Consider the following 23,321-nt stretch of genomic DNA (forward strand, 5'->3'; position numbering starts at 1 on the left):
GATGAAAAATTCGTACCAATTGGAAGTGATTTTTTTGTGTGTTTAGGAAACGAAGGAAGAGTTGAGATTGTTGGGAAGGAGAAAAGAAACAAGTTTATACATCTATATCTAGTAATAAAGTACTCCATAATCAATCTATTTTAGGTAATAACAAGTATGATGGAATGGTGAAATGTTCCTAATTTTCTCAGATACAGTTTGAGATAAACATGACTCCTCTTATTGTCCGTGTACAGCTATTGAGATATCCAGTGGTTCTCCAGGAATAGGTTCTAGTACCTTTGCATCTGGTAGTTCCTTTGACAAAAGTTGCTGCCACAAAGAAACAAGTTGCAAATGCATTTAACAACAATGATAACTTCATGATTAGTAAACTGAAATTAACAGAATCGAGTCTTCTTGCTGAGAAATTTTAATGATATTGACTAACTTCTTCTTTGTTCAAGTACAAAGAGGTGCAGAAAGAGAAAACAAGAAAAAATGTAAGACTCAATGAGTTTGTAAAAAATTAGTCCTCCATTCTCCTGTACAACTTAGAGTTACAAGTTAAGAATTATTGCCTACCTATTACTTTCTCTTTTAGTAGAAATACAAAAAGCACCAAGAAGCCAGCAGTGAAGTTTCTGTAAGATGAAGTAATTCCAAGCTAGGAAAAGAAAACACATAATGTCTAGCTCACCCTTGATGATTAATGGATAACACAGCTAAATATGCATAGGATGAAGTTACAATAAAGTACCTTGAATGATTCAATTGTTCCTTCAGATTTTACAATACTAGCGAGAAGCCCTTTGCTGTCGAGGTCACCATTCTTCATCGGCACAACAAACCTATATAAGTAAAGCATAATTACTTACTGGATTAATTTCATTGTTTCTGGAGAAACTAATAAAAATAAAGTTAAAGGCACATGAGAATTTTTCAACTTCAACTCACAAGCCAACATTACATACTTGGCAGAAAGGCATTTTGCAAGTTGAACTGCATCTTCTTGTCCGGAAACCAATGTAAAATTTGGTAGAAGTTGCTTTATGACAGGAGTGATAACAATGTCTGCCTTGTCTTTCTCTAAGAAGGTCTTGTTATAGACACAGTGGGGTTCATAGTAGAGAGTAAGAGCACCTTTTGGAGAAGTGACAATATATCTGGGAATACATTATTATAGAGTTGAGTGCAAAGTAACAGTTATCATTGATATGGAGTGGAACGAACAATAATGTGTAATCAAATCTACCCATTCTCAGGTCGCTTCCAAGGAGGTCCAAGAACTGGCCCTGCAGTAGCCTCAATTTTAACCTGGAAGCCATTGCTCACTTCAATCTCAGAATCCTGGCCAGGTTCCAAGTAGATGACCTGAAAGTTTTAAGTTTTCATTAAGAGTCTGGAATTCCTTTTACACAAGTGTTAACTCATTATGGAACCTAATATTTTGTCAGCCAAACCTATCCCCATCCTATATTTGTTACTCAAGATTTTCCAAAATCATCTCCCCTTTTTTAGTTTCCCATAGAAATGACAGTAAATAAGGAAAAGAAGATTGAACTCCAATCAGATAATAAGTAACATAAGAGGAGATATTCCTTTGTAAAATCATAAACTTTATTGAATGTTCACATTCTCTTTTTGTGAAACTGATTAACCATCATATAATTCATGAAAAGAAGTCTTGTGCATTCTGTCTCAAACCGAAGCATTTATAGAGTTTCTCCTGATACATGAGGAATTGAGGAGACATTCATTCCTTTATCTAGCAAGCTTGACCAGTCTTTTTTCTATTGTAGTCCAAGTAAAAAATACCATTTTTAGCAAAAAGACAGCTAGTTACAAATAGCTTTAATATGAAGTGAGCAGTAAGGATTTTGTCATAATTATTATGAAAAAAAGCTAATTAACTCACATTGGTGAAAAGAGGATCAAGCAGTGTCTTAGCATTTGGAGTAGCTATAACAGTGAGGTTTGGGAACTTGCGGGAGAGAGGCTTTAATGTGTTGAGATGGCAATGATCATCAAGGCTTTGTGTAATGAGTAAGCAGTGTATTAATGGAAGGTCATCAATCTGCACATACATAAGAAATATGAAGATATAATAATATATAACAGGGGAAAAATGGGTGATAGATACAATTAGTACCTGAAAATTCTTGACAACTTTTTTGGCAGCATCATATAACCAAGGAATTCCAAAATCCAAGTTACCCACCAAGATTGGATCAACCAGAATTTTGATTCCTCCCACTTCCCACAACCAGCTATTCCCCTAAATAATAAATAATAAATAAATAAATAAATAATAAATAATACTCCGGATGGATGAAGATATATAGAAAATGCACCTCCAAGTAAGTTAATCTGAAGGTATCCTCAGACTCCTCCACATCTTTCTTATAGGCGGCAGCAGAGATGACTGTTGGCCGCAACCAAAGTGAAGATGAAGAAGATATTAAAAAAGGAAACCTGCCAGGTGAGAGCTTGAATTTGGTAACCTTTTCAGTTGCACGGAATGGAAACACTATCTCTTTACTAGGTCTGCAGCTCAAGTAAGGAACAAATTTGCAATCAATAGCCATCACTTCCTCTTCGTTTCACAATTAAACTTCACTTCATCATTATATTTAAACACATATACATAAATGGTTTAGGTTTTGCCATTTGGCATCCCCTATATATTCTCTTTAAATCCTTATCTATAACACCAAATACATTTAATTTCTTGTTTCGGGCCCGTAACTTATTCTATTTATTAGTTTTATAGGGTTATTGAATTTTAATAGCTATAAGTATGATATTTATCAAAAATGACTACAGTTTATGTCTATATCTAGCTGTATTTTTGTATAACTTTTATTATTATTATTATTTATATAGTAATATAATTACAATTCTAATTCACTAAATAAGGTAATTTATGTTACTATATGACAGACAACCCTTTAATTACTTCCTTAAGACTCTCAACTTTCCATTATTAAATTACCAACTAATATTTACCTATTGAAAACATATCCACTCAGATTCCAATTAAATAAACAAAAATGTTGCGATACATTTTACACCATTGTTTTTATTCAGGCGTCATAAAGGTATTCATAGAATTTTGTTTAGTTAAATTTATTTATTATATTTGATGAATTGATTGTATTTGTGAATGAATTTTATTTCTTTCGATTTTAAATAGGTGAACTCCATGACAAGCATAACTTGTATAGTAATTTTGATTTCTATAAATCTACATATGCGGCGCTTCAATCGGACGATTCACGACATAAAATCTTATTTCCTACTAAGAAAAATGTATTATTTATACAGTTAGAATATGACTACTTTGATTTCAAATGGATACAATGATTTATATAACTTAATGTATTAATATATCTAGGATACAAACCATCATCGAACTTAATGTATTAATTAATATATCAAACTTGGTAAAGTATATCAGTTTAGCATACGAGCACGACAATTTAAATACATTTACCTTATGAATACATCTATATAATATACATATGAATACCCTTGTTGTTAAACAAAAATTAGATACATTGGACAACCCAAAAATAAGAACAATAGAACATAACACAATGTGAATGTGAGTATTCAAGTGTATTCAAATATACTTATATACCCTAATCAACCTTTCAAATTTTTCCTCCTGTTTTTGTTGTACAACTAAACCTCAATCTCTTTTTCCTCCTATTTTTATTGTACTACTTTTTTTCACTGCTATCGGAATCAACGAAGGAAGTTCATTAACAATTCATCAAATAAATGTATACCGGAATACTGATTTTTGCCATTATAATGAAAAAAAATCTCCAATCAAAATCCTATGAAAATAGATGAAACATATAGATGTATACAAATATAATCTTCATAAAAACAAGAAAAAAATGCAATTAGAAGATACCTAATGAAGATGAATCACAAAAATCACTCCTGCAATTATGCAAAAGGATCGTGAATCAGAAGGATTTTTGAAAAAAATAATAAAAAAACAAATCGGTGTTATAGAAATATTGAAAGAGAAAATATTGAAGATGGTAAACATAGGGAACAAGCACCGTAAAACATGCCTGGCATAATTGATTAGGCCTGTACTAATTACTTTGCTATTTAATAATTCTTAATATACATATAAAATTGAAAAAAAATGATTATTCATGTATAATTAATTAACTTTGCTATTTAATATTAAAGTGTACACAACAAAAGTAAACTATAGCTATTCATTTTAAATATATATTAATGTTTGCTATATCCTGTAGTTTTCCTATTAGTTATCCGTCCTTTTGGGGAGGTGGAATACTAATGTCACAATAACTACAAAAGCATTCCTTTATACTTCACTTTTCACATTCGTGTATATTCACATTATTTTAATATAATGTATTACGACCTTCACAATTGAAATTACATCAAAATCAAATTTACTTATAAATCACCCGTTTATTCCCCAATCAATATGAGATTCTAACGGACACTAGCAAAATATAACAAACTATTTTACCATTACATAATATATAGTATATACTAGTAACAAACATAAAGACACAAAAGTTGCATGATTACAAGACTCATAGCCAGACAATATATTTCTTCAATCATATAATATATGAAAAGTTGGTCTTTAGACGTTTAAAGTTTTAAATACATAAGTAGTACAAATGAAAAATTGGAAGAACCAGATTGATCTCTCCAGAGATTGTTGAAACACCTTTCTCACCACACCTTACTCAGCATCTGCAAATCTGAATTTGAGTGCACGAAAAACAACCGAGTTTAAGTTCTATATACTGTCGATATAAAACATATTTAGACAACTTATGTCACTTATACATTAATAACTATAGTAAGTTCTTATGAATAAGTATTTGATAAACAGCAGAATCAGTCGCTGATCCTATTTAACGATGGATATGGCTAGATAGCGAGGGATGTAGAATAAAGATAACTTACCCAAGCTCCGAGAGCTTCAAATGAGCTTCAGCATAATCAGCAAAGAATGCATCTTCATCCTGTAGAACAAAGGCATTTTCATCTAATTAGACAAAGAGGATCATCATATAAATGTTATGCAAGGTTAATTTTACAAATGATCATTCAACTTCCAATATATCGCACTCAAGTATGTCTACGCCAGAAAATGGTACGTAAATATGGTCTTGAAAGAACAATCAGAATGTAGTCTACATACTGCAGCATATTTTTCAACGAGAGGACGGAATACTGGATCTTCTAAGAGTGCTTTGTCTGATGGTAGCTGGAGAAGACCTTCTTTTTCTCCACTCAGGAGTTCCCTGACATTCAAAAAAAAGTTACATCATAAGCGTACGAGTTATACCATTATTACAAGCTGTTGAAGTGTGTGACAATCTCATGTAAGTGCTTACGCAATTAGAAAGAGCAAACTTCTATTCAGGAGGCAAATTTAGTTAGGAATCTCTATAGAGGCGTAAACTTACTTGAAATAGGAATTGTCAAAAATCAGAGGGTTGTTGGTCCATGCTCCTTCAAATCCCGAGCGTTCTTTGTGGCACCTTCCCTGATTAAAGAATCAAGAAACCATGATACTGAATAAAATACAACGGAAATGTACATTCTAAAGGCACCATTTTCAAAGAGTAAGTGCAATATTATATCGATTCTTTTTGTGTACTTACCAGAGTGTGACCACCAGATAAAGCAACAATGTCTTTATCACTCAATCCCATGTGTCCAAAAACCTCCCTCAGATGATCTGAGCCTGCAGAAAACGAAAAAAACGCAGCACGATTTTTCAGAGAGACCGTGTAGTTTGAGCTACTTCATCTACTTAAAAGAGTAAAAGAAGCAAGCAGTAACCTTTGTTGGCGTCAGGCAAGCGGCCTTCTGGAGGTGGTTCTATCTTGTCCTGGAAAGTAAACAACGATTGTAATTTTTACTGATGAAATTAATCAGTATAGAAGTTCTAAGTTGCCAATATTTTCCTGATATTTCACAATCAATATTGCATTGTAATATAATCTTCTTGACAACAAGGAGCTAATCCTAGTGATCAAGTTCCTATAGCTCAAGTCCCAATAGTTCAGCTTTCTTACATGCCATAAATTGGCATAATACATAAACATAACCCTTAACTTGGCTTCAATTGACAACTATGACCTATAACTTTGGATGTGCACAAGTAGGCACTTAAACTTGTATAAAATTGAACAAATAGACACATTCATCCTACATGGCAATTTTGTATCCTACATGGCGTCCTACGTGTATTATGCCATTTAGGACACATGTGTCTACTTATTCAATTTTATGCAAGTTTAAGTGTCTACTCGTGCACACTCAAAGTTGGAGGGCATAGTTATCCGTTGAAGCCAAGTTAAGGGTCATGTTTATGTATTATGCCCCATAAATTCAATAAACCGATTCTTTGGAAAGAAGACGAAAAAGGGCATTTTTCATGTCAATCTAGTGAAGGCAGTGTTTCAACTAATGGGAGGAGTAACATTAGTAATTAGTATACACAGATTTTACCCCTACCTCGTGGAGGTAGAGAGGTTGTTTCTGAAAGAAACTCGGCTCAAGTGAAGCAAAACAAAGTAGTAATGAAAAGGAAAAAGGGCAGTGAAGAAAATAGGGAAACTAATAGGAATGCAGTGCAAAGCATTTATATCAGTAAAATACTGAAAAATTTGGGAGTAACTTTTTTTTTTAAAGCTAATAGCAACTACAAACACATGGAAATAGATGAAACTTGTATTGAAGGCTCAAGTGAAGCAAAACAAAGTCATAATGAAAAGGAAAAACGACACCGAAGAAAACATGACAACTAATAGGAAAGAGTGCATAACATTTATTCCACTGATACTGAAAATTTTGGAAGTAACTTTCTATATACTAGCTAACAGTAACTACAAACACACGGAAATAGATGAAACCAAGTATGGAATCGTCAAGTTGGCAATCAAGCAAGAGACATATCATTACGTAATATACAGAGAACATTCTTGCGAGGTGAGAAATGAAAATTCATGTTACTAATTACCTGTCTCCCAGGGTGAAAAGGAATATCAGGGCCTCCCGTAACTTCAACAGCAACTACTCCAGCCAACTTCAGTTTGTAACCAAAGAAAAAGTAACAGTTAGATGAAGTCGCACAAAAAGAAATGATTTTGTCCCGAGGCTTAAATTGCCTTAGAACTTCTATACCTGATAAAAGTCAGCGTAGGAGAGGATTGGGAATTGCTCCTTGATCGGCTCCAAAAGTCGAACAGCAATGTCAAGACCATTGTTAGCTCCATGTTTAAGTTCATCAGGGTGCCTGATTGTTCCAAATGGACCACCAGTTTTGGTTTTGACATCATATGTCCCTGCTGAATGCCATCTGAAACCCAAGTAATCCAACACTTAAGGCATTCATCATGTAAAGAATTCTTAACAATTTACTCGAACCTTTTTTGTTTTGTGTCAACTTTGGACTTCAGCGTCCACACAGTTAAATTCTGGAGAACAAAGCGCATAACGACTAGTACCAGGGACTGAGCCAGACTACGGCAAGGGGGTTCATGGTTGAAGACTATATATATAAGATCAAAATTAACTTTTATGTATATATAGTAGATTTTGAATCCCATTGGTTTCTTCATGTGTTTACCTACTTATATTTTGAGCACCCTTAGTATATATTCTAACTCTAGTACTATACCCAAAAACCTCTATACCAAGACCATCTGTACATGTAAATGAACAGATATTGTAACATTTCCGTTGGGCTTAAATTTATGAGTTTGCGCATACCTAAATTTTTAATGGATTTAACTTATATATATCGACAGTAACATTATGCATCACTCCAGTCTCCAGTTGAAGTTAGGGAACTTATAAACATTGACAATATAACCGTTTTTACATATTAATATTTTAATCTGCTGATACATATGTAAAATAATTTCAACCTTTATTCATTTTGTGTAATGCAAAGAACACAAAGCAAAGTACGTTACAAAGAGGAGAACATTTCCGTTCCAAAACAAAAGAAGAGTTTCTGTGGAATGTGATGTAATGGCATTTAATGTCATTTACATTCACAATGCGTGTCTCAAAATTAACTCTCGTATTTACTATAACTCCTCTTGAAATATCCTATATAAGCAGCCTTTTGTGAATGTTATACGACACCACCAAAAAGAAAAGAAAACATCCTCCTCTTTTCTTCTTTTTTATAATATTTTATATTATATGACACCACTTTCAAGTTTCAGCCATGAGGGCACGTGTTTAAGAGTAACGGTGGAACCTCAAAGAGCTACCGACTACAACGATTTGCACCAGAGTTGGACCGAAATCGCTTTCAAGGCAGTGGCTTGACACAAGCCCACAACACAATATTTGTAATAAGTTACTCCCTCTGTCCCTAATTACTTGTCCACTTTTGAATTGACACACGTATTAAGAAAAAAATAATTGACATAGTAAGTTTACCATTTTACCCCTATTAATTATGAAGTGGATGAATTAAAACCTTTTTCAAGAAGTTTTACTTTTTTCAAAGTAATTAATTGAGGATATAATTGGTAAAAAAAACTTGTCCTTTCTTGATTTGTCAAAATGGACAAGTAATTAGGAACAACTAAAAAGGGAAATATGGACAAGTAATTAGGAATAGAGGGAGTATTTACTACTCCCTTCGTCCAACAATACTTGTCCACTATACTAAAAATAGATATCAAACAACACTTGTCCACTTTATGAAATTTATGGATAATTTACATTTAGTTCCTAATTTACCTTTATCATTAATTATAATTATTTCTCTATTACATTTTTTTGTCTTGTATTTATTATATTCAAAAGGTGATATGATAAAATCACTCTTATATTTATAGTTTCTTATGGGTGTGTCAAACCAATAGTGAATTTGACTATTATGGGACGGAGAGAGTACTTTGTAATTCTAGTCTTATACTCAATATTGTACTCTAGTATCATTCCCAACAACGTTTTACTTGTCTTATTCTTCATACTACTAATCTCTTATCATCGAAATTCGTACATAGTGCATTCAAATATGCCGTAGTTGATTACTAGGCAGAGTTAAAATCCGAAATTTATGATTTCCAGACCGTAGAAAACACAATTTACCTATGTGAGGCTCGAGGCAGAGCTAGAATTTTAAATTTATAGGTTCCAAACACAACTAGTTAATACATGGATTATTTTCTCTAATATTTTTTTCTGCCAAACAAGTTCGAGTTTAAATTCTGAATCCTCCTACGAAACATAGGAATCAATAAACACAATCACATAGAAAGAGAGAAAGAAAGCTTACGCTAATCTTAGGATAATTGGAGCACAATTCTTCTCGGCGATAAGTCCTCTGAGCTTTCTCTTACATTTTTCAACTGCCTTCTGATACTCTTCGCTCACTGTCGGATAACACTTCACCATTTCTCCGATTAACGATCGATTTCCAAATCTACAAATATCCCCAAAAATTTCAAAAATCAGCTCAAATTCAAACACTGTAGAATCTAAATTAACAAGTAATTAAACAAAAAATATACAAATCAAACCTTTGAAGCAAAATGTATTAGTAGAGCAATGAAGATGATCTCTGAATATTTATTTATAGTGGAAAAAAAGAAAATGGTTCATACTAGCATTTACTAGAAACGTCTAGCACCTGTTATGGGCGCCTTTGATTTTATTTTTTTTCGAAAGAGATTGTTTTTTTTTTCAAAAACAAATTAAAATGAAAGGAGGACTTTTATAATAAGTATAGTTCAGCAAAAAAAAAAAATTATAATATGTATACAATCAATGTACATATTGATATATAATGAATCATGTATATTTTCTCAAGTTCGTAATAAATGAATTATTTAAAAAATGATTTATAGTTTAAAATAAGTGAATTATTTAACTTTTAAGAAAATGTTAAGATTATTTATTTATTTAGATTTACTTTTTATTTCGTGAGGTTCTTAACTATTTCTAATATATTAATTTGGAAATAAGCAAAAGAGATAATAATGAAAAGTGGTATTTAATGGATGTTCTTAAATATATTTTTTACAGTGTGTCATCTACCAATAATTGACTTAATTAGTATGGAGTTATGAACTAGAGGGAGTTTTAGGGCTGGGTAGAAAATATCGAAAATTGAATTATTGAATCGAATTGAATTTTTTAATTATTTGATATTTGGTAATTCGATATTTAGTATGGTATTCGGGAGTAAAATTTTAGAATTATGGTATTCGGGTTTAGGTTTGGTATGAGACATTAGTACCATTTGATATTCAAAATTTTCCAAATACCAAATTATTTATTTAATGAAGGTCATATATCAACATATACATTACTCATTAGTACAAGTCCAAAGAGAAAGTTAAAGAATGAGCATGAATAATCCAAATACATGTCTTTAGTTGTATCAATTTGTTTTTCTTGGTGTCTTTTTGCTTGTTGATCTTCTATTATATCGTGCGTCGTCCACATAAAAAATAAAAATTATTCGAGAAATAGTATTAATTTTGTAATATAATTGACTGTAACTTCAATACGGTATTACCGAATACTGTACCAAATCGAAGTTTAATTTACCGTTTCCGAATTACCAAATTGAAATTTAAAATTTGATATTTGGTATCTACTTTTAACTATCAATTACTGAATTAGCAAATCCGAATTTTGAGAAACCCGAACCGAATACTGAATTCCCACCCCTAAGGAGTATCATTTTTTTGAGTATAAAAGTTTATGTGAAATAGTTTAAACCTGAGTATTTTTGCTTAAACTTTAATAATATATTTATGTACTTCGAAAAACAATAAGTAAATTTTAACTATTTTATCTGAATTCAATCATATGTAATTTCAAATACTATATATCTTGTAAATACATATTAAAAGGGGAAGAGGGGGAAGATTACGCTGATAAGCAATTAGTTAATTAGTTAACACAACTACAGTTTAATTAAATTACCATTCCCCACTAACTTACTATCATAATTACATGGCACAACATCAAAAATTTATATAATTTGGCTCCTAATTGAATAAATCCAAAATTTGTATAACTCGGTTCCTAATTATATAAATCCAGTTTTTTCCTAACTATATAAATTCAGAATTTGTATGTGCTTACCCTAGATTGTATATAATTATCATGTTGCTACATTTGATTTGTATAAGTTTTAAAAAATTCATAAATGTATAAATACAGAGTTTGTATATACTTACCTTGTTTGTATATTGACAAACGAATTATACAAACGAAAATACCCATAACAAACGAAACTATAATTATGAAGCATAATTAGGTAAATTATAATTAAGAAGACTTATTAAATTTAATCTTTTTCTATTTATAAAAATTTCTCTAAAAAAGAAAAGATCGATACATGTTAAATGACGCAAAAGAGAGTTGTCGTGTGTGTTATGAGGGTAATTTGGGCCAATAATGGACCTACTGATTCAATGGCCCATTATAGCCCAACACGTGTTAATAGTTTGTGGGTATACTGACGTGGCATGCTGCTTTGCATACACTTCATGCCATCTAGAGACTTTCGAGTCAATTGATTGGGCCACAATTTACAAGTAGGCCTAAGCCCAATAAGTTATGAAGGCCTCGAATTTGTCCAACTTGAAATTTTCCCCGGAGCAAGCGAAATCAAAAGTTCAAGACTATATACTTTTTTGGGAAACTTTCACAAATAGCCACTATAATAAACTCAATTATGTTTCATAGCTATAGTTTGCATATTTACGGGTTGTAGCTATAGTTTAAGCTGACTCGTTTGTATAATTCGCGGGTGAGTTTGTATAATTCGCGGGTGCGTTTGTATAATTCAACTATTTTCGTATAAACTCGAAATAATGAATTTATACAAACACAAATATCTGAACTTTAAAAAGCTATACAAATTATACTATGCAAAAGTTATACAAATTCAAAACTATACAAACGTGTGAATCATATAAAACTAAAAGTAAGTTGCGAATTATAATTAAGACAAAATATAGCTATGTTAACTAATTAACTAGTATATCTTTGCTTATCCACATAATTTTCCCTACTTTTTAAGGCCATTATGGTAAATCACTCAAAACATGAGGTGATTTTTGAGGTATATAAAATTTGTATTCTTTTGTTGTTCTTGTATATTAGGTTCCATTGAAAATTTTGAAGATCGTAAATATATTTTCAATATGTAAAATCCATTCTATTGACTTTATGTTATCTTTGTAATGCATTGAAGTAGTTTAATGAAATTGGGTTGTAAGGATTACAATTAATTATATGTCACGCCAATTTACTAGGATATCATGTTTAATTCATTAGTGATACGTGTCATTGTTTATTAGTGATTACAAGTAACTCACACCAAGGCAACTAAATAATACAAGTTGTAAAAGCTTATCAGAAGTAAGACATGCTAATTTGGTAATATATCGAGCTAATTCAACACTTTTTGTCACTAATTACCAGTAAACTCACACTAATCTGATATGATTTGTGAGAAATTCTTCAAGACATTTCTGTTAAATCAACATTAAGTCATATCGATTTGTCATTACTTGCAAACCACCGCTCTCAAAAGTATGTGCTCCTCTTGTTCTGTCTGTAACTTTGAGATTACGATAACATGACATGATTTATAAGTAATCTAACAAGACAATCAGGTCAAGCATAACATGAATTCATATCAGTTTGTTATAATTTGCATGTCACAATTCATAACCGTACTATTCTCTTCTTTATAATTTATGAATTTAAAATCATGACGCTTTGATATAATTATGGATTCTAACATAATAATTTGATTGAACATAACTTACACATAGAAATATGTCTTTTTTCAGACATCAATTCCCCATACATGTAAGAATATTATAAAAACAATAAAGTTGTCAAAAGACAACAACTATCAAGTCAAAACAACAACACAAGAAATGACACTTCAAAAGATACTTCTTTTATACAATATACAAACATCTCTTAAAAAGAAGTTGAGAGAATGTTTCTTTAATGATTTCCCTTTTGGACCAATGGAGAAAAGAGAAAAGCCCATGAACCATTTCTATTCTGATTCTTGTCAGCCCAAAGTGAACTCATAGGCCCATTTACCATAGCAAACATAGGAAAAACTAACAGATTTTTAATGAATCTCTTATGGTTGTTGTTTGTTGGGAAAGAAAATAATAAACACAACTCTTACATGTCCTATTGAGAATTTATTGCCTACCTTTTGTCATTTTTGTCCGAAGTTCATGGATATATAATTAACGTTCAAACATAATTATTGAAGTTAGACAAAAATAATTGGACTTTAGTCATATATAACATAAATTCAAGGGAAACGACTCAAGGCCAACTATTTTTGTTTGAACTTTTGGTAGGAATACATGAACTTCATTAATACCTAACTTCAGACATCGCATATTCAAAATCGGTATATATACAACAACAAAAAAATGTGCATATAAATCAAATGTGTGGGGGGGGGGGGGGGTTCAAAACAGGTCATCTGATTTCTCATGCGGTGTCTGAAATTCACATTGAAGCACTATGTAAGGCTTCATTCGGGGGGAAACACTCCCTACCAAAGATCTTTTCATATACAAGGCTCGAACTTGAGAAGGAAGAAGCAATATCATTCGTTGCACCACATCTTCTGTTGATATCTAGTTATATTTTAAGTCATATGGAGGGTTTATAAAAAATAACCTCTCTACATTCTCAAGATAGAGGTAAAACCTACGTACACGCTTTCCACCGTAGACTCCACTCATAAAATTACAAAAAAATTAATTTTTCTTGGTTGTTGGTGTGGGGAAAGAAAACAATAAAGAGACCTCTCATGTTTGATGTTTAGAATTTATGTAAAAACAAAAAAGTCTTATTTTTTTTCAGAAAAAAAAAAAGTAGTGATGTGACAGGACCTTAAATTGATGTTTTATTTTGGGCCCAGCCCATTAAGGTATAATGTATATTCATGGGCCTTCCATTTTTGGCTACAACAGAACTTTACTTCCCTTGAAATTACCTTTTTAACCTTTACTAGCCCACGCGCTTAATTTCAGTGAAATGCGTGTAAAACTTAATAAGCACTCTAAAATTATCTTCTTTTTTTGTTAATTTGGGAAAATTCCATAAATAGTGTTATTTGCGTCTAGCTTCGTGAGAATAATGAGGTTTTACTTAATTATGAATCGTAGTTGCCTTTCGGTTTCATAAAACAACGGAATACATTGTATTGATAGTCATAATAATAATGAAATATGTTAGTACTCGCGCTTATACAATTTTGATTTAATGAAATACATTATATCCATACATATATAAAAATGCACTATATGTGTGTGCATATGAATAGTGAAAAAATTATATACATGCGTAGATAAATATATCCATCAGATCGCGCTCTGCAGGGCCCATTCGGAGGGAAGCTCCTAACAGGATTTTCTCCATACCCAAGACTCAAACCTGAGACCTCTGGTTAAGGGTGAAATACTCTCACCAGTGCATTACAACCCATGTTGGTAAATATATCCATACTTATCTATCATAAAACCACCAAACTATCGTTATATTATGTAATTATTGTAACTTGCTTAATATTTCACTATAAAAGATAATTATGGTGCTCAACAATTAGCTAAGCCACGTAACTTTTTCCTATAAACATTTTAAATAATATTGATGTTCGGATCAATTTGAACAAATCTAGAATACTTTACTAGTTACCTTTTATCAATATAGGTATAAAAATCCAACATGTTTAAGATTAAACAAATAGATAAAAATCACATAATATATTTTATCTTTATTGCAATTTAAATAAAATACATCATATTTTTTCACTTCATTCACACAACAATATTTCTAAGGTGAAATTTTATTATTTGAATGGTATTTATGAGACATTTGCTTAGTTTTCCTATTTGTATATGCACTTCATTCATTATTTCTTAAAAGGTTGACAAATAAAAGTAAACAAAGGAGTAGTTTATAGTTAAATGAATCTCTAAAATTTATTTTAGATTTATAAAAAAAAAATGATAATTATATATTAGTCAGATAATATCATATAAATTGAGACCAAATATCTAATAATATATATTCCTAATTTTGAATTGTATGGTGGTCGTTTGATTGAGAACAAGTTATTCAAAAATTAATTATCTCAAAATAAATTATCCTGAGATAAGTTATTTCACCTTGCATATGAGATAACTAATCTTATCACTAAGATATAAATAATTTTAGAACTCCAAAATACTTTCAACCAAACACAAAATAAAATAAATTTACAATTTGTGTATGAGATTATTATATCTTATATCTCACGCTAAATGACTCTATATCTAGATTAGATTAGTGAGTAGAGTAAATTGCATATCAGTCAGTGGAGACTGTATTAGTAAACTTACAAACAGCATTCTCCTTGGGCTTTGGATCAGTAATTAGATGTGATAGTTGATGCTACTTGTACTTCCACTTTTAATCCTATGAAACTTTTTTCTTACTACTACCTACTATTCTATTGAGTTTACTTCAAATATACTTCATGTGAAAATATTGATCATAAATTGACTAGCACATGGCCTATGGGTGCATTCCGACGCAATAATTTTAGTTCAAATTTTATATATTTATGAAAAGAGTACAAACGTAAATCCAACAAATGAGTTGTTGATATGTAAAATTTGAACTCAAAAATAGAATGTTCAATGTTAAATAATCTCTACTATGATTAGTCATAATCCTATATAATATTTAAATTTTAAATTCATCTTTGCGAGAGGATACAAGAGAGAAATCCCGAACATGGTGAATTGGTGATAATGATTAAGGATTGCCAATTTGAGGGGAATAATGTAGTGCACTAATCCGAACCTATTAATTTTGGTTCAAATTTTGCATATGTATTATAAAAATCTCCAATGTAAATCTAAATATAATCGAGCCTTAATAGCATTTTGAGATGCTAGTAAGTGGAAAAATACCTCATATAAAAGCATGTAAAAAGGTGGAGAGTGGACCACTTGCAAGTTGCACCTAGAACTATCTAGTAGTTCTCAAATGCTTTTCAAGCACAACAAAATTACACATTTCAGTGTGGACCATATAAATGAGAGTTGTATACAATAAGTTTGAGTACTTATATTTGTGATGGAAATATTTTATTTTTCATTTTTTTAAAAGGAAAAGATTTAATTTTACAAATAAAAACTAATTCATATAAAAAAAATTTGAATAGGTTATTCTCAAAATTCTATGTTGTTCTTTTTGAGGTAGAAAAATACTAAAATATCTTTACCAATACACAAATCTTGGCATAGAGTCACTTTCCATAAATCAAATAATTAGTCCAGCAAGATGGCAAGTAGTACAAAAAGAGTAGGTTTTTGTCAGTTTTTTTCTTACATAATACAAATTTGGACAAAACCTATCGAAAATAACATCTCTATCTTTACTCACAAGTTAGGAGTAAGGTTACGTACACATCATCCTCCTCAAACTTCACTCGTAAATTTATACTGAATATAGTATCATTGTTGTACAAATATGGACAAATTTATTTTCACTACTAGTATTACTATGTTTTAGTACTACTCTTTGATTTTTACTAATAGCAAAGCCTAGGATAGAGTAGTACTTGTTCATCATAACCTAAAGCAACAAGACAAAATTTTCACTATTCCATGTTGTATTATATGCAATAATATTGATGCCCACTCATTTATTTAGCCATGTACGTCCAGACACACAAAAAAATATCTAAGCTTCCTTTTTTTTTTGTAGACATAGATTTCTGAAAGATGTACTTCAAAGGATCCATTCTTGAGATAAGGTAAATGGTGCATGTTGAGAGGTAGGTATCTTAAACTTCTATGCTACCCAAGCCAAGGCACAACATGTGCAAGGAGTAGCGGATTTCGTATGGTGTGAACTTCTTGCTCATGTAGTGGTATTTTGCTCACTCCTTAATTTCACTTAGGTCATGTTATCCTAAGATGCATCTTAATGCATTATCTAGTACAAATAGTTATATGAGCAAAAGGTTCCTTGATTATGTCGAGAACTTGTGTCAAATGTACATCAACAACATACTCAATATATTCCCACAAAGTGGGGTCTGGAAGCGTAGAGTGTACTCTGACCCTACTCCTTCCTCAGAGGTGGTAGACTCATATATATGCTTGAGCAAAATAAGGGAGATTCAAATTCCTCAATGTACTCAATCTTTGCAAATGCCATTAACAGAATCAATACCTTCATTAAAAGATTTACTAGCAGAATATGAAAGAACATGATTGAGCAAGAAGCTCCAAATGAATATTCTCAATAATAGTCAGAGTTGTCGAAGCAATGTAAAAAATGCTGTTCTGAAACTTTTTGTACAGCAAATTTATCAAGTTTCATACTGGCTCATTCCTAAGGAAGGAAACTAGAATTCAATATCCAGAAAAGATATCGCCTAGGTACTTTTGATCTAATAGCTAACTACGCTTCAGCTCCTGCAGTAATAATGCGCAAAGTTCATATTGGCAAGTGATGGTGAATGCTGGTAAGGTAATTTTCCATTGGAAAAGCAGGGTAGCTGAGCAGCAGCTGTAGTTGTATTAGCGAATCCTGATGATGCTGCAGTAGAGAAGAGTGGCACTGAAGGACTCCCGCAATAAGGATGTTGGTCTTGCCGCGTCCAATTTGGTGAAGAATCAACTTCTATACCCTTCCCTAATGCTGTTCCCTGCACGAGCATTCATCGTCTCAAGATCAAATTTTCACACTTCTTACATTTTCAGCTAGTAAGAAACAGTAGTTACAAACGACAGCAACACATTTGTCTTCTTAAAGCTATTGGATAAGAAAACTGAATATGCATGCATATATGCTGGAGAAAGTCCTAACGAAGTTATGAATGATAACTGAAGATGATGTGGTTCACGTCAATATAGAAACAAGGTGAGACAGAGAAACAACTAGCTTCCTATTTAGTTAGCTAAGGAACAGTATATTTCTGGTTTCGTATCAAACCAAAATAAGCACCATGTAACTAGGACTTCTACTCGACAATGGATGCTACAATTACGATAATCAACTAAGTTTGACAAAGAATATACCTTCAATGTGGGAAAGATACCGGTGTTCACTCCGTTCCAGAGCAGAGGGCGATCAGTTAGCAGTTGATGGCCGTGAAGCAGTTTACCTCCCATTGTGGTAGTAGGAATGTTCTGCAAAAAGATGTATAACTAAGTAAATAACCAATCTTCCTTTGTCAGACATCTCATAAGTAAATGACTCGAAAGAATCTGAATGAAAATCATCGACTCGAAATTACCATGGCTCCTCTATATCCAGGCAAACCATTTGAGGCACACTGGACTACATAGTTTCCCGTTTGGCAGGTGTTGCCACCCTGGTCATCAGCGGATACAGAGGGGGCTATTCCCAAGTTTAGATCAAGATTATGGTCTGCACCTGCATACGGATGGAAAAATATGTCGTTCAACATGATAAATACGAGACTAAAAAGAGGCAACAATCACAACGGAGTCCAAATATGTGGGAAAGCCTAAACATACTACCTCCATTATCAGCCTCAGTACTTAATTCACCTTCATATGTGCTTAGCTCAAAATTGGTGACTGCCTCCCTTCCATTGCATTTTATAGCAGCCTTATCGTACGCCCTGAACAACAGCAAAAGACCAAGTCCAGTCAATGTTGAAAGTGTAAACGTTATAACATAAAAGGGAGAGGTGAGTCAAGTTTTGATCATTGGACCTTGCAGCTTCTATCTCGCTGTCAAACAGTCCAAGATAGATATACCTGCAGGCATACATCCAATGAGACAATATTCCCTCTACTTCATACAATCAGTGCAATGACATAGAAAGCGTTTAAACAGCTATATCACCGATAATACAGATAAGTGGTTACTCACTTCTTTCCAAGAAACTGCCCCATCCGAGCTTCCCATCGTCCACATTTGTGCAACGTAACTCCCCTGTATTTTGAACTTCCTCTAGAGAAACCAGTGCTCTGTCGTCGAAGTATGTGCACAAACTCTTCCTTAGAAAAGTTCCCCATCTATACACCATTCACAAAACATAAACAGTCAACCAAAATCAGTTTCCTAACTGAGAATTTCAGACTAGGGGTGGTTCATTCATTAGCTAGCTATCCCACATACCTGCTTTAAATCATCATGATAATCACTGACATTGAAATTGATATCTGCATCAAGTCCTCTAAATTTAATCGCAGCACGATCATATGCCCTGAAATTAATAGGAAAATTTAACAATTATGTGGACTCTTCACTTTCGATGAACAATAAAACGCATTCTTACTATTATCTAAGTTGCACAAACTCTTCACTTTCGATGTCACACCCGTGTTGAATTTCCAAAAATACACCACTTTTGGAGAATCCGACACGCACCCATCGACAGTTATGAAGAGTCCGAGCAACATAAACTACTATGTCATACCTAGCAGCAGCATGTGCAGTGTCAAATCCCCCTATAAGAAAAATGTCCAAATTAAGCATTACCAGTTAGAAACAATTCATGAACAAAGTATATAATAAGCACATTTTTGCTTACCTAAATAAACTTGTTTCCCACAATCCCTGACATAATACATCAAACAAATAAGTTAGTTTCTTGCTCATTAGTCGAGGTGAACGCAAACTAGCCCAGCCCGAACACAACAGTTATCTGGAAAAAAATTTGCAAGAAGTAAACTGACCAGATGTGAGATTCCCATCGTCCAGTTCTCCGATAGAATGTGACACCGCGGTATTGGGAACTCCGGGACCTAGGTCCTCTTCGACTCTTCTTCACCTGTTGTCTCAGCTGTGGTGGACCAACAACGATTCTCTGCTCCATCGGAACACCACTGTAATTACCCGAGAGATCCAACCACTGCTGCTGCTGCGACAGCGGCGCTGCCGATTCTCCACCGGTTAACGGAAACAACTCCTTAGTCACAAACCCATTCCCTTCATAGTCAGCTCTGAGAATCTCAAATGCGTACCCATCAGTGCGCTGATCGGAACACGAAATGAGCTCATCATCGCCGGCAGTACTGGATGTTTCCACGTTCACAATAGATGAATTCGATGTACCGGAATTCTCAATTTGCCCAAATGACAGTTCCTTCAGCTTCCCCGACGTCGCAACAGTTTCCATAGCATCTTCCTCGAAACAAAGATTAAGGTCAAACATCTCGAAATTACCGTATACCCTCGTTTCAATTTCAGCAAAAAAGCAGAAAACAACAACAATCAGCTCAAATACAAAGAAGAATCAAGAAAAAGGGGGTTTCACATTAAGGGGTCGCTGCAGACATCGGCATTTATAGGAGCTGAAAATGACGATATGGGTTCGAGGGGGGGGGGGGGAGAGGCGAAGTAGAAGAACAAATGGGAAAATGGAATCAAATGGAGCTTTGGCCGGCCATGGATTTATAGAGAGAGAAGAAGAAGAAGTTTGAGCAGAGAGTGACAATGGAGAAACGTTTTGTGCGTGGAGGTGTCCAAAATTTATATTAAAGGAAATACTAGGTGAATTAAGTATTCACATTAACTTTTTATTCTACTATTCGTATCAGTTTTCACGCATCTCAATTATTTTTCACGAAATATCCATCACCTCCTATCACCATCAATGACCTCGTACATTAACTTTTCTTTAACGATCCTAGTGTGTTTGTATCCGTTTTCACGCATCTCGAATAATTTCACGAAATATCTATCACCTCCCATCATCACCAACGACCTCGTGATTTTCAATCACTTCATTATTCGCTAGGATTTAATGAATGAAAGGCCCTCGACATGAATATAAAGAGTTTGGACTTTACCATATATAAGAATATTTTTTTCCAGAAGAATATCTCGTAAATTAATCTGAACTCTACTGTTAAAAAATAAGTAGTTACTTTAGAGGAGTAGAATCAACATTATTAGGTTGTAATTTTTAGTGTAGATCTAGACGTAAGATTTTACAAATTCAAGTTTTTTTTTATATAGTTGATAACATTTTTCAAAATATATATCATGTCACAAATATGTAAGTTAAAAAATTGAAGTATTTGAATTACTTTTCAATTCTAATAAAAATAATATTACTGCTGGCAGAAAAAACAACAATAGACTTTTCTCTTTTCTGTTTCTTGATTCTCTTTTGCAATTTGTTTTGCTGCTGTATAATGGCGCGTGCTATATAGTCACTTATGCTTTAAAAAGTTTTTTATTCGGTGTTGGATATATGAGTTTGATTAATTTAGTATTGTGCAATGTAGGGATTATTCGGAGGTAGTGCTCCCTATCAATAATATTTCTATATTCAGGACTTAAAATTGAGATTTCTGATTAAGAAATGAGCAATTTCAACCGCTGCATCACATTCTTTAGTGGTCCTTTCTTGCTTATTTAATTTAGCTGAGTACACCCTAGGAGGATCAATAGTGTTTCTATTTACCTTTCAACAGACTTGAACTCTCAATCTACCGATCGATGGTGAAAATGTCAACCATTTAAACAAACAAATTTGTAGTGTACTTATATTTAAATCATATGCTTTATATTATGGATTTTAGTATTCAAGTCATATATTTTTAAAGTTATGAGTTCATATCTATTAATTATTACAATATTACTAAATTTTTACATATAAAAGTAAGTTTGGAGTTGAAAATATTGAGGTTAGATGAATGTGACATAGGACATTGAGTCCGCCCCTACTTAGTAATAATTGTGATTTTATTATACCATAATTTATTCAAATAAAAACAAATGTCACACGCAACACACACATATCTATAACATATTTTATACCATAAATTTTAAAGTCTTTTTTTTTTTTTGAAAATATTGTGTCAAGTCAAACTAGTTTAAATGAAAAAGCAATACAAGTATTTATTTATTAATTATCTATAATAATTGTCTTTCAGGATGACTCAATTGGTTTGTAGGGTAGTCATCTAGACATATGACCTGAGATCGCTCCCTCTTCAATCCCTTTTGAGTCAAGTCTGTCGCAAAAGACTTTTCTAATGCGGTTTGCATACTCTATATAATTTACTGACTATTACACAATGGGAGATTCACCCAATGCACATAAAATGTTTACCCAAAATTCAAATACTATGACAAAAATTATAGAGATTACGTGTTATCCTAAAGTCAAAAAATAATAATTAATAATTGTTTTGTGGATGATAGGGCTGTACAACATAGGTGAAGTGACAAGACAATAATGATTTTATACTGAAATGGGAAATGATAGAAAAAAGGAAATAAATGACCAGACAACAGAAAAAGAAAAAAAAGAGGAAAATACTATTATACCCTTTGAACATAAAGGGATTAATTAATTAATTAATCATTTAATTGCTTAATTAAAGAGAGTGCACACGCGCCTATTTGTGGCGCGTTAGTGACCACATATTGACCAACGATTTACTGAGAGGTTCACATGTTTGTAATGCCTTGTGTAAACCGGTGGTCATTTTCTTGTTACCAATTCTTTTTTCCTTTATAAATATTTAAATTTTTAAAAAAATTCATGTTTAGAGATAATAAATAAATAAAATAATATATCAAAAAATATTTATGTAAAATCTAGATAAGCGTTACGAAGGTGAGGATAGGATGTCGGAGTGTATGGACCGGTGGAGGTGGTGACTGGTGGCTATAGAGATGGTGGTGGATCGGAATCAGAATTTTCAATAAAGGATTTAGAATGTAAAGAGTTAAAACACAAAGAAAATCAATCGGGTTCAACATGTACGGAAAATATTTATGTAAAATCTAGACAAGCTTTATAGAGTGTATGGGTGGTGGAGGTGGAGGTTATGGAGATTGGAGATAGTGGCGGTTCAAAATTTTCACTAAGAATTTCAGAACATATAGGGTTAACACACAAAGAAAATCAATCATGTTCAACATTAAAATAAAATATTTATGTAAAATCTAGATAAGCATTATGAAAGTGAGGAAATGATGTTGGAGTGTAGGTATGGTGAAGGAGGAGGCTATGGAGGCATTGGTGAAAATCGAAATTTCACTAAGGAACTAAGAATATAAAAAGTTTAATGTACGAAGAATTTGCATATATTATATTCTATCTGAATCTTATTTATGAGATTACGTGAATATAACATTATTGTTGTAATTAGTGTGAACAATATAATGATGTAATCATCTTACATTAATGTTAGAAAAAAATGGTCCATTATGTTTGGGAGCATACAAATAATTCATAAAGTATGATTTTAATTATTATTATCCTTTAAATTTATTAAAAGTGAGTAATTTTG

General features: G+C 32.4%; 4 protein-coding genes across 4 annotated transcripts in view; all 4 read right to left on the reverse strand.

The window, feature by feature from the left end:
- Positions 1–23,321, reverse strand: part of LOC125833420 (probable LRR receptor-like serine/threonine-protein kinase At1g67720) — a 91,440-nt gene that overhangs the window by 23,346 nt on the left and 44,773 nt on the right. The gene's annotated exons all lie outside the window — the stretch shown is intronic.
- LOC125833429 (uncharacterized) lies at positions 206–2,567 on the reverse strand. Its single transcript, XM_049512578.1, has 7 exons — positions 2,334–2,567; positions 2,132–2,257; positions 1,898–2,056; positions 1,235–1,353; positions 954–1,145; positions 740–830; positions 206–312 (listed from the first exon to the last, which is right to left on the reverse strand). Exons 1-7 carry the CDS (start codon positions 2,565–2,567, stop codon positions 220–222), a joined length of 1,014 nt encoding a protein of 337 aa, XP_049368535.1. The 3' UTR covers positions 206–219.
- Positions 4,487–9,490, reverse strand: LOC125833430 (L-ascorbate peroxidase 2, cytosolic). The gene is made up of 9 exons (XM_049512579.1): positions 9,305–9,490; positions 7,186–7,360; positions 7,022–7,087; positions 5,839–5,887; positions 5,658–5,740; positions 5,460–5,539; positions 5,192–5,294; positions 4,954–5,012; positions 4,487–4,745 (listed from the first exon to the last, which is right to left on the reverse strand). Exons 1-9 carry the CDS (start codon positions 9,421–9,423, stop codon positions 4,727–4,729), a joined length of 753 nt encoding a protein of 250 aa, XP_049368536.1. The 5' UTR covers positions 9,424–9,490; the 3' UTR covers positions 4,487–4,726.
- LOC125833426 (ethylene-responsive transcription factor RAP2-7-like) lies at positions 17,288–20,437 on the reverse strand. Its single transcript, XM_049512574.1, has 9 exons — positions 19,746–20,437; positions 19,601–19,626; positions 19,487–19,517; positions 19,186–19,273; positions 18,937–19,082; positions 18,579–18,682; positions 18,332–18,471; positions 18,114–18,224; positions 17,288–17,740 (listed from the first exon to the last, which is right to left on the reverse strand). Exons 1-9 carry the CDS (start codon positions 20,222–20,224, stop codon positions 17,501–17,503), a joined length of 1,365 nt encoding a protein of 454 aa, XP_049368531.1. The 5' UTR covers positions 20,225–20,437; the 3' UTR covers positions 17,288–17,500.

Source organism: Solanum verrucosum, unplaced genomic scaffold (assembly GCF_900185275.1).
Source record: "Solanum verrucosum unplaced genomic scaffold, falcon-dt-bn FXZP01000142.1, whole genome shotgun sequence".
Lineage (NCBI taxonomy): Eukaryota > Viridiplantae > Streptophyta > Magnoliopsida > Solanales > Solanaceae > Solanum > Solanum verrucosum.

Bases quoted from the DNA above. Each gene is read 5' to 3' on its own strand.
- LOC125833429 (XM_049512578.1), bottom strand. From the start codon at position 2,567: ATGGCTATTGATTGCAAATTTGTTCCTTACTTGAGCTGCAGACCTAGT. The intron at 2,258-2,333 runs GTGCATTTTCTA...TTTATTATTTAG, and splicing joins TCAGATTAACTTACTTGGAG to GGGAATAGCTGGTTGTGGGA. The intron at 2,057-2,131 runs GTACTAATTGTA...ATGTATGTGCAG, and splicing joins AAGTTGTCAAGAATTTTCAG to ATTGATGACCTTCCATTAAT.
- LOC125833430 (XM_049512579.1), bottom strand. From the start codon at position 9,423: ATGGTGAAGTGTTATCCGACAGTGAGCGAAGAGTATCAGAAGGCAGTT. The intron at 5,888-7,021 runs GTAATTAGTAAC...TTTACTTTCCAG, and splicing joins CTTTTCACCCTGGGAGACAG to GACAAGATAGAACCACCTCC. The intron at 5,295-5,459 runs GTAAGTTTACGC...TTTGAATGTCAG, and splicing joins TTTGACAATTCCTATTTCAA to GGAACTCCTGAGTGGAGAAA.
- LOC125833426 (XM_049512574.1), bottom strand. From the start codon at position 20,224: ATGTTTGACCTTAATCTTTGTTTCGAGGAAGATGCTATGGAAACTGTT. The intron at 19,627-19,745 runs GTCAGTTTACTT...GTATTATGTCAG, and splicing joins CGATGGGAATCTCACATCTG to GGATTGTGGGAAACAAGTTT. The intron at 19,083-19,185 runs GTATGTGGGATA...AATGGTGTATAG, and splicing joins ATCATGATGATTTAAAGCAG to ATGGGGAACTTTTCTAAGGA.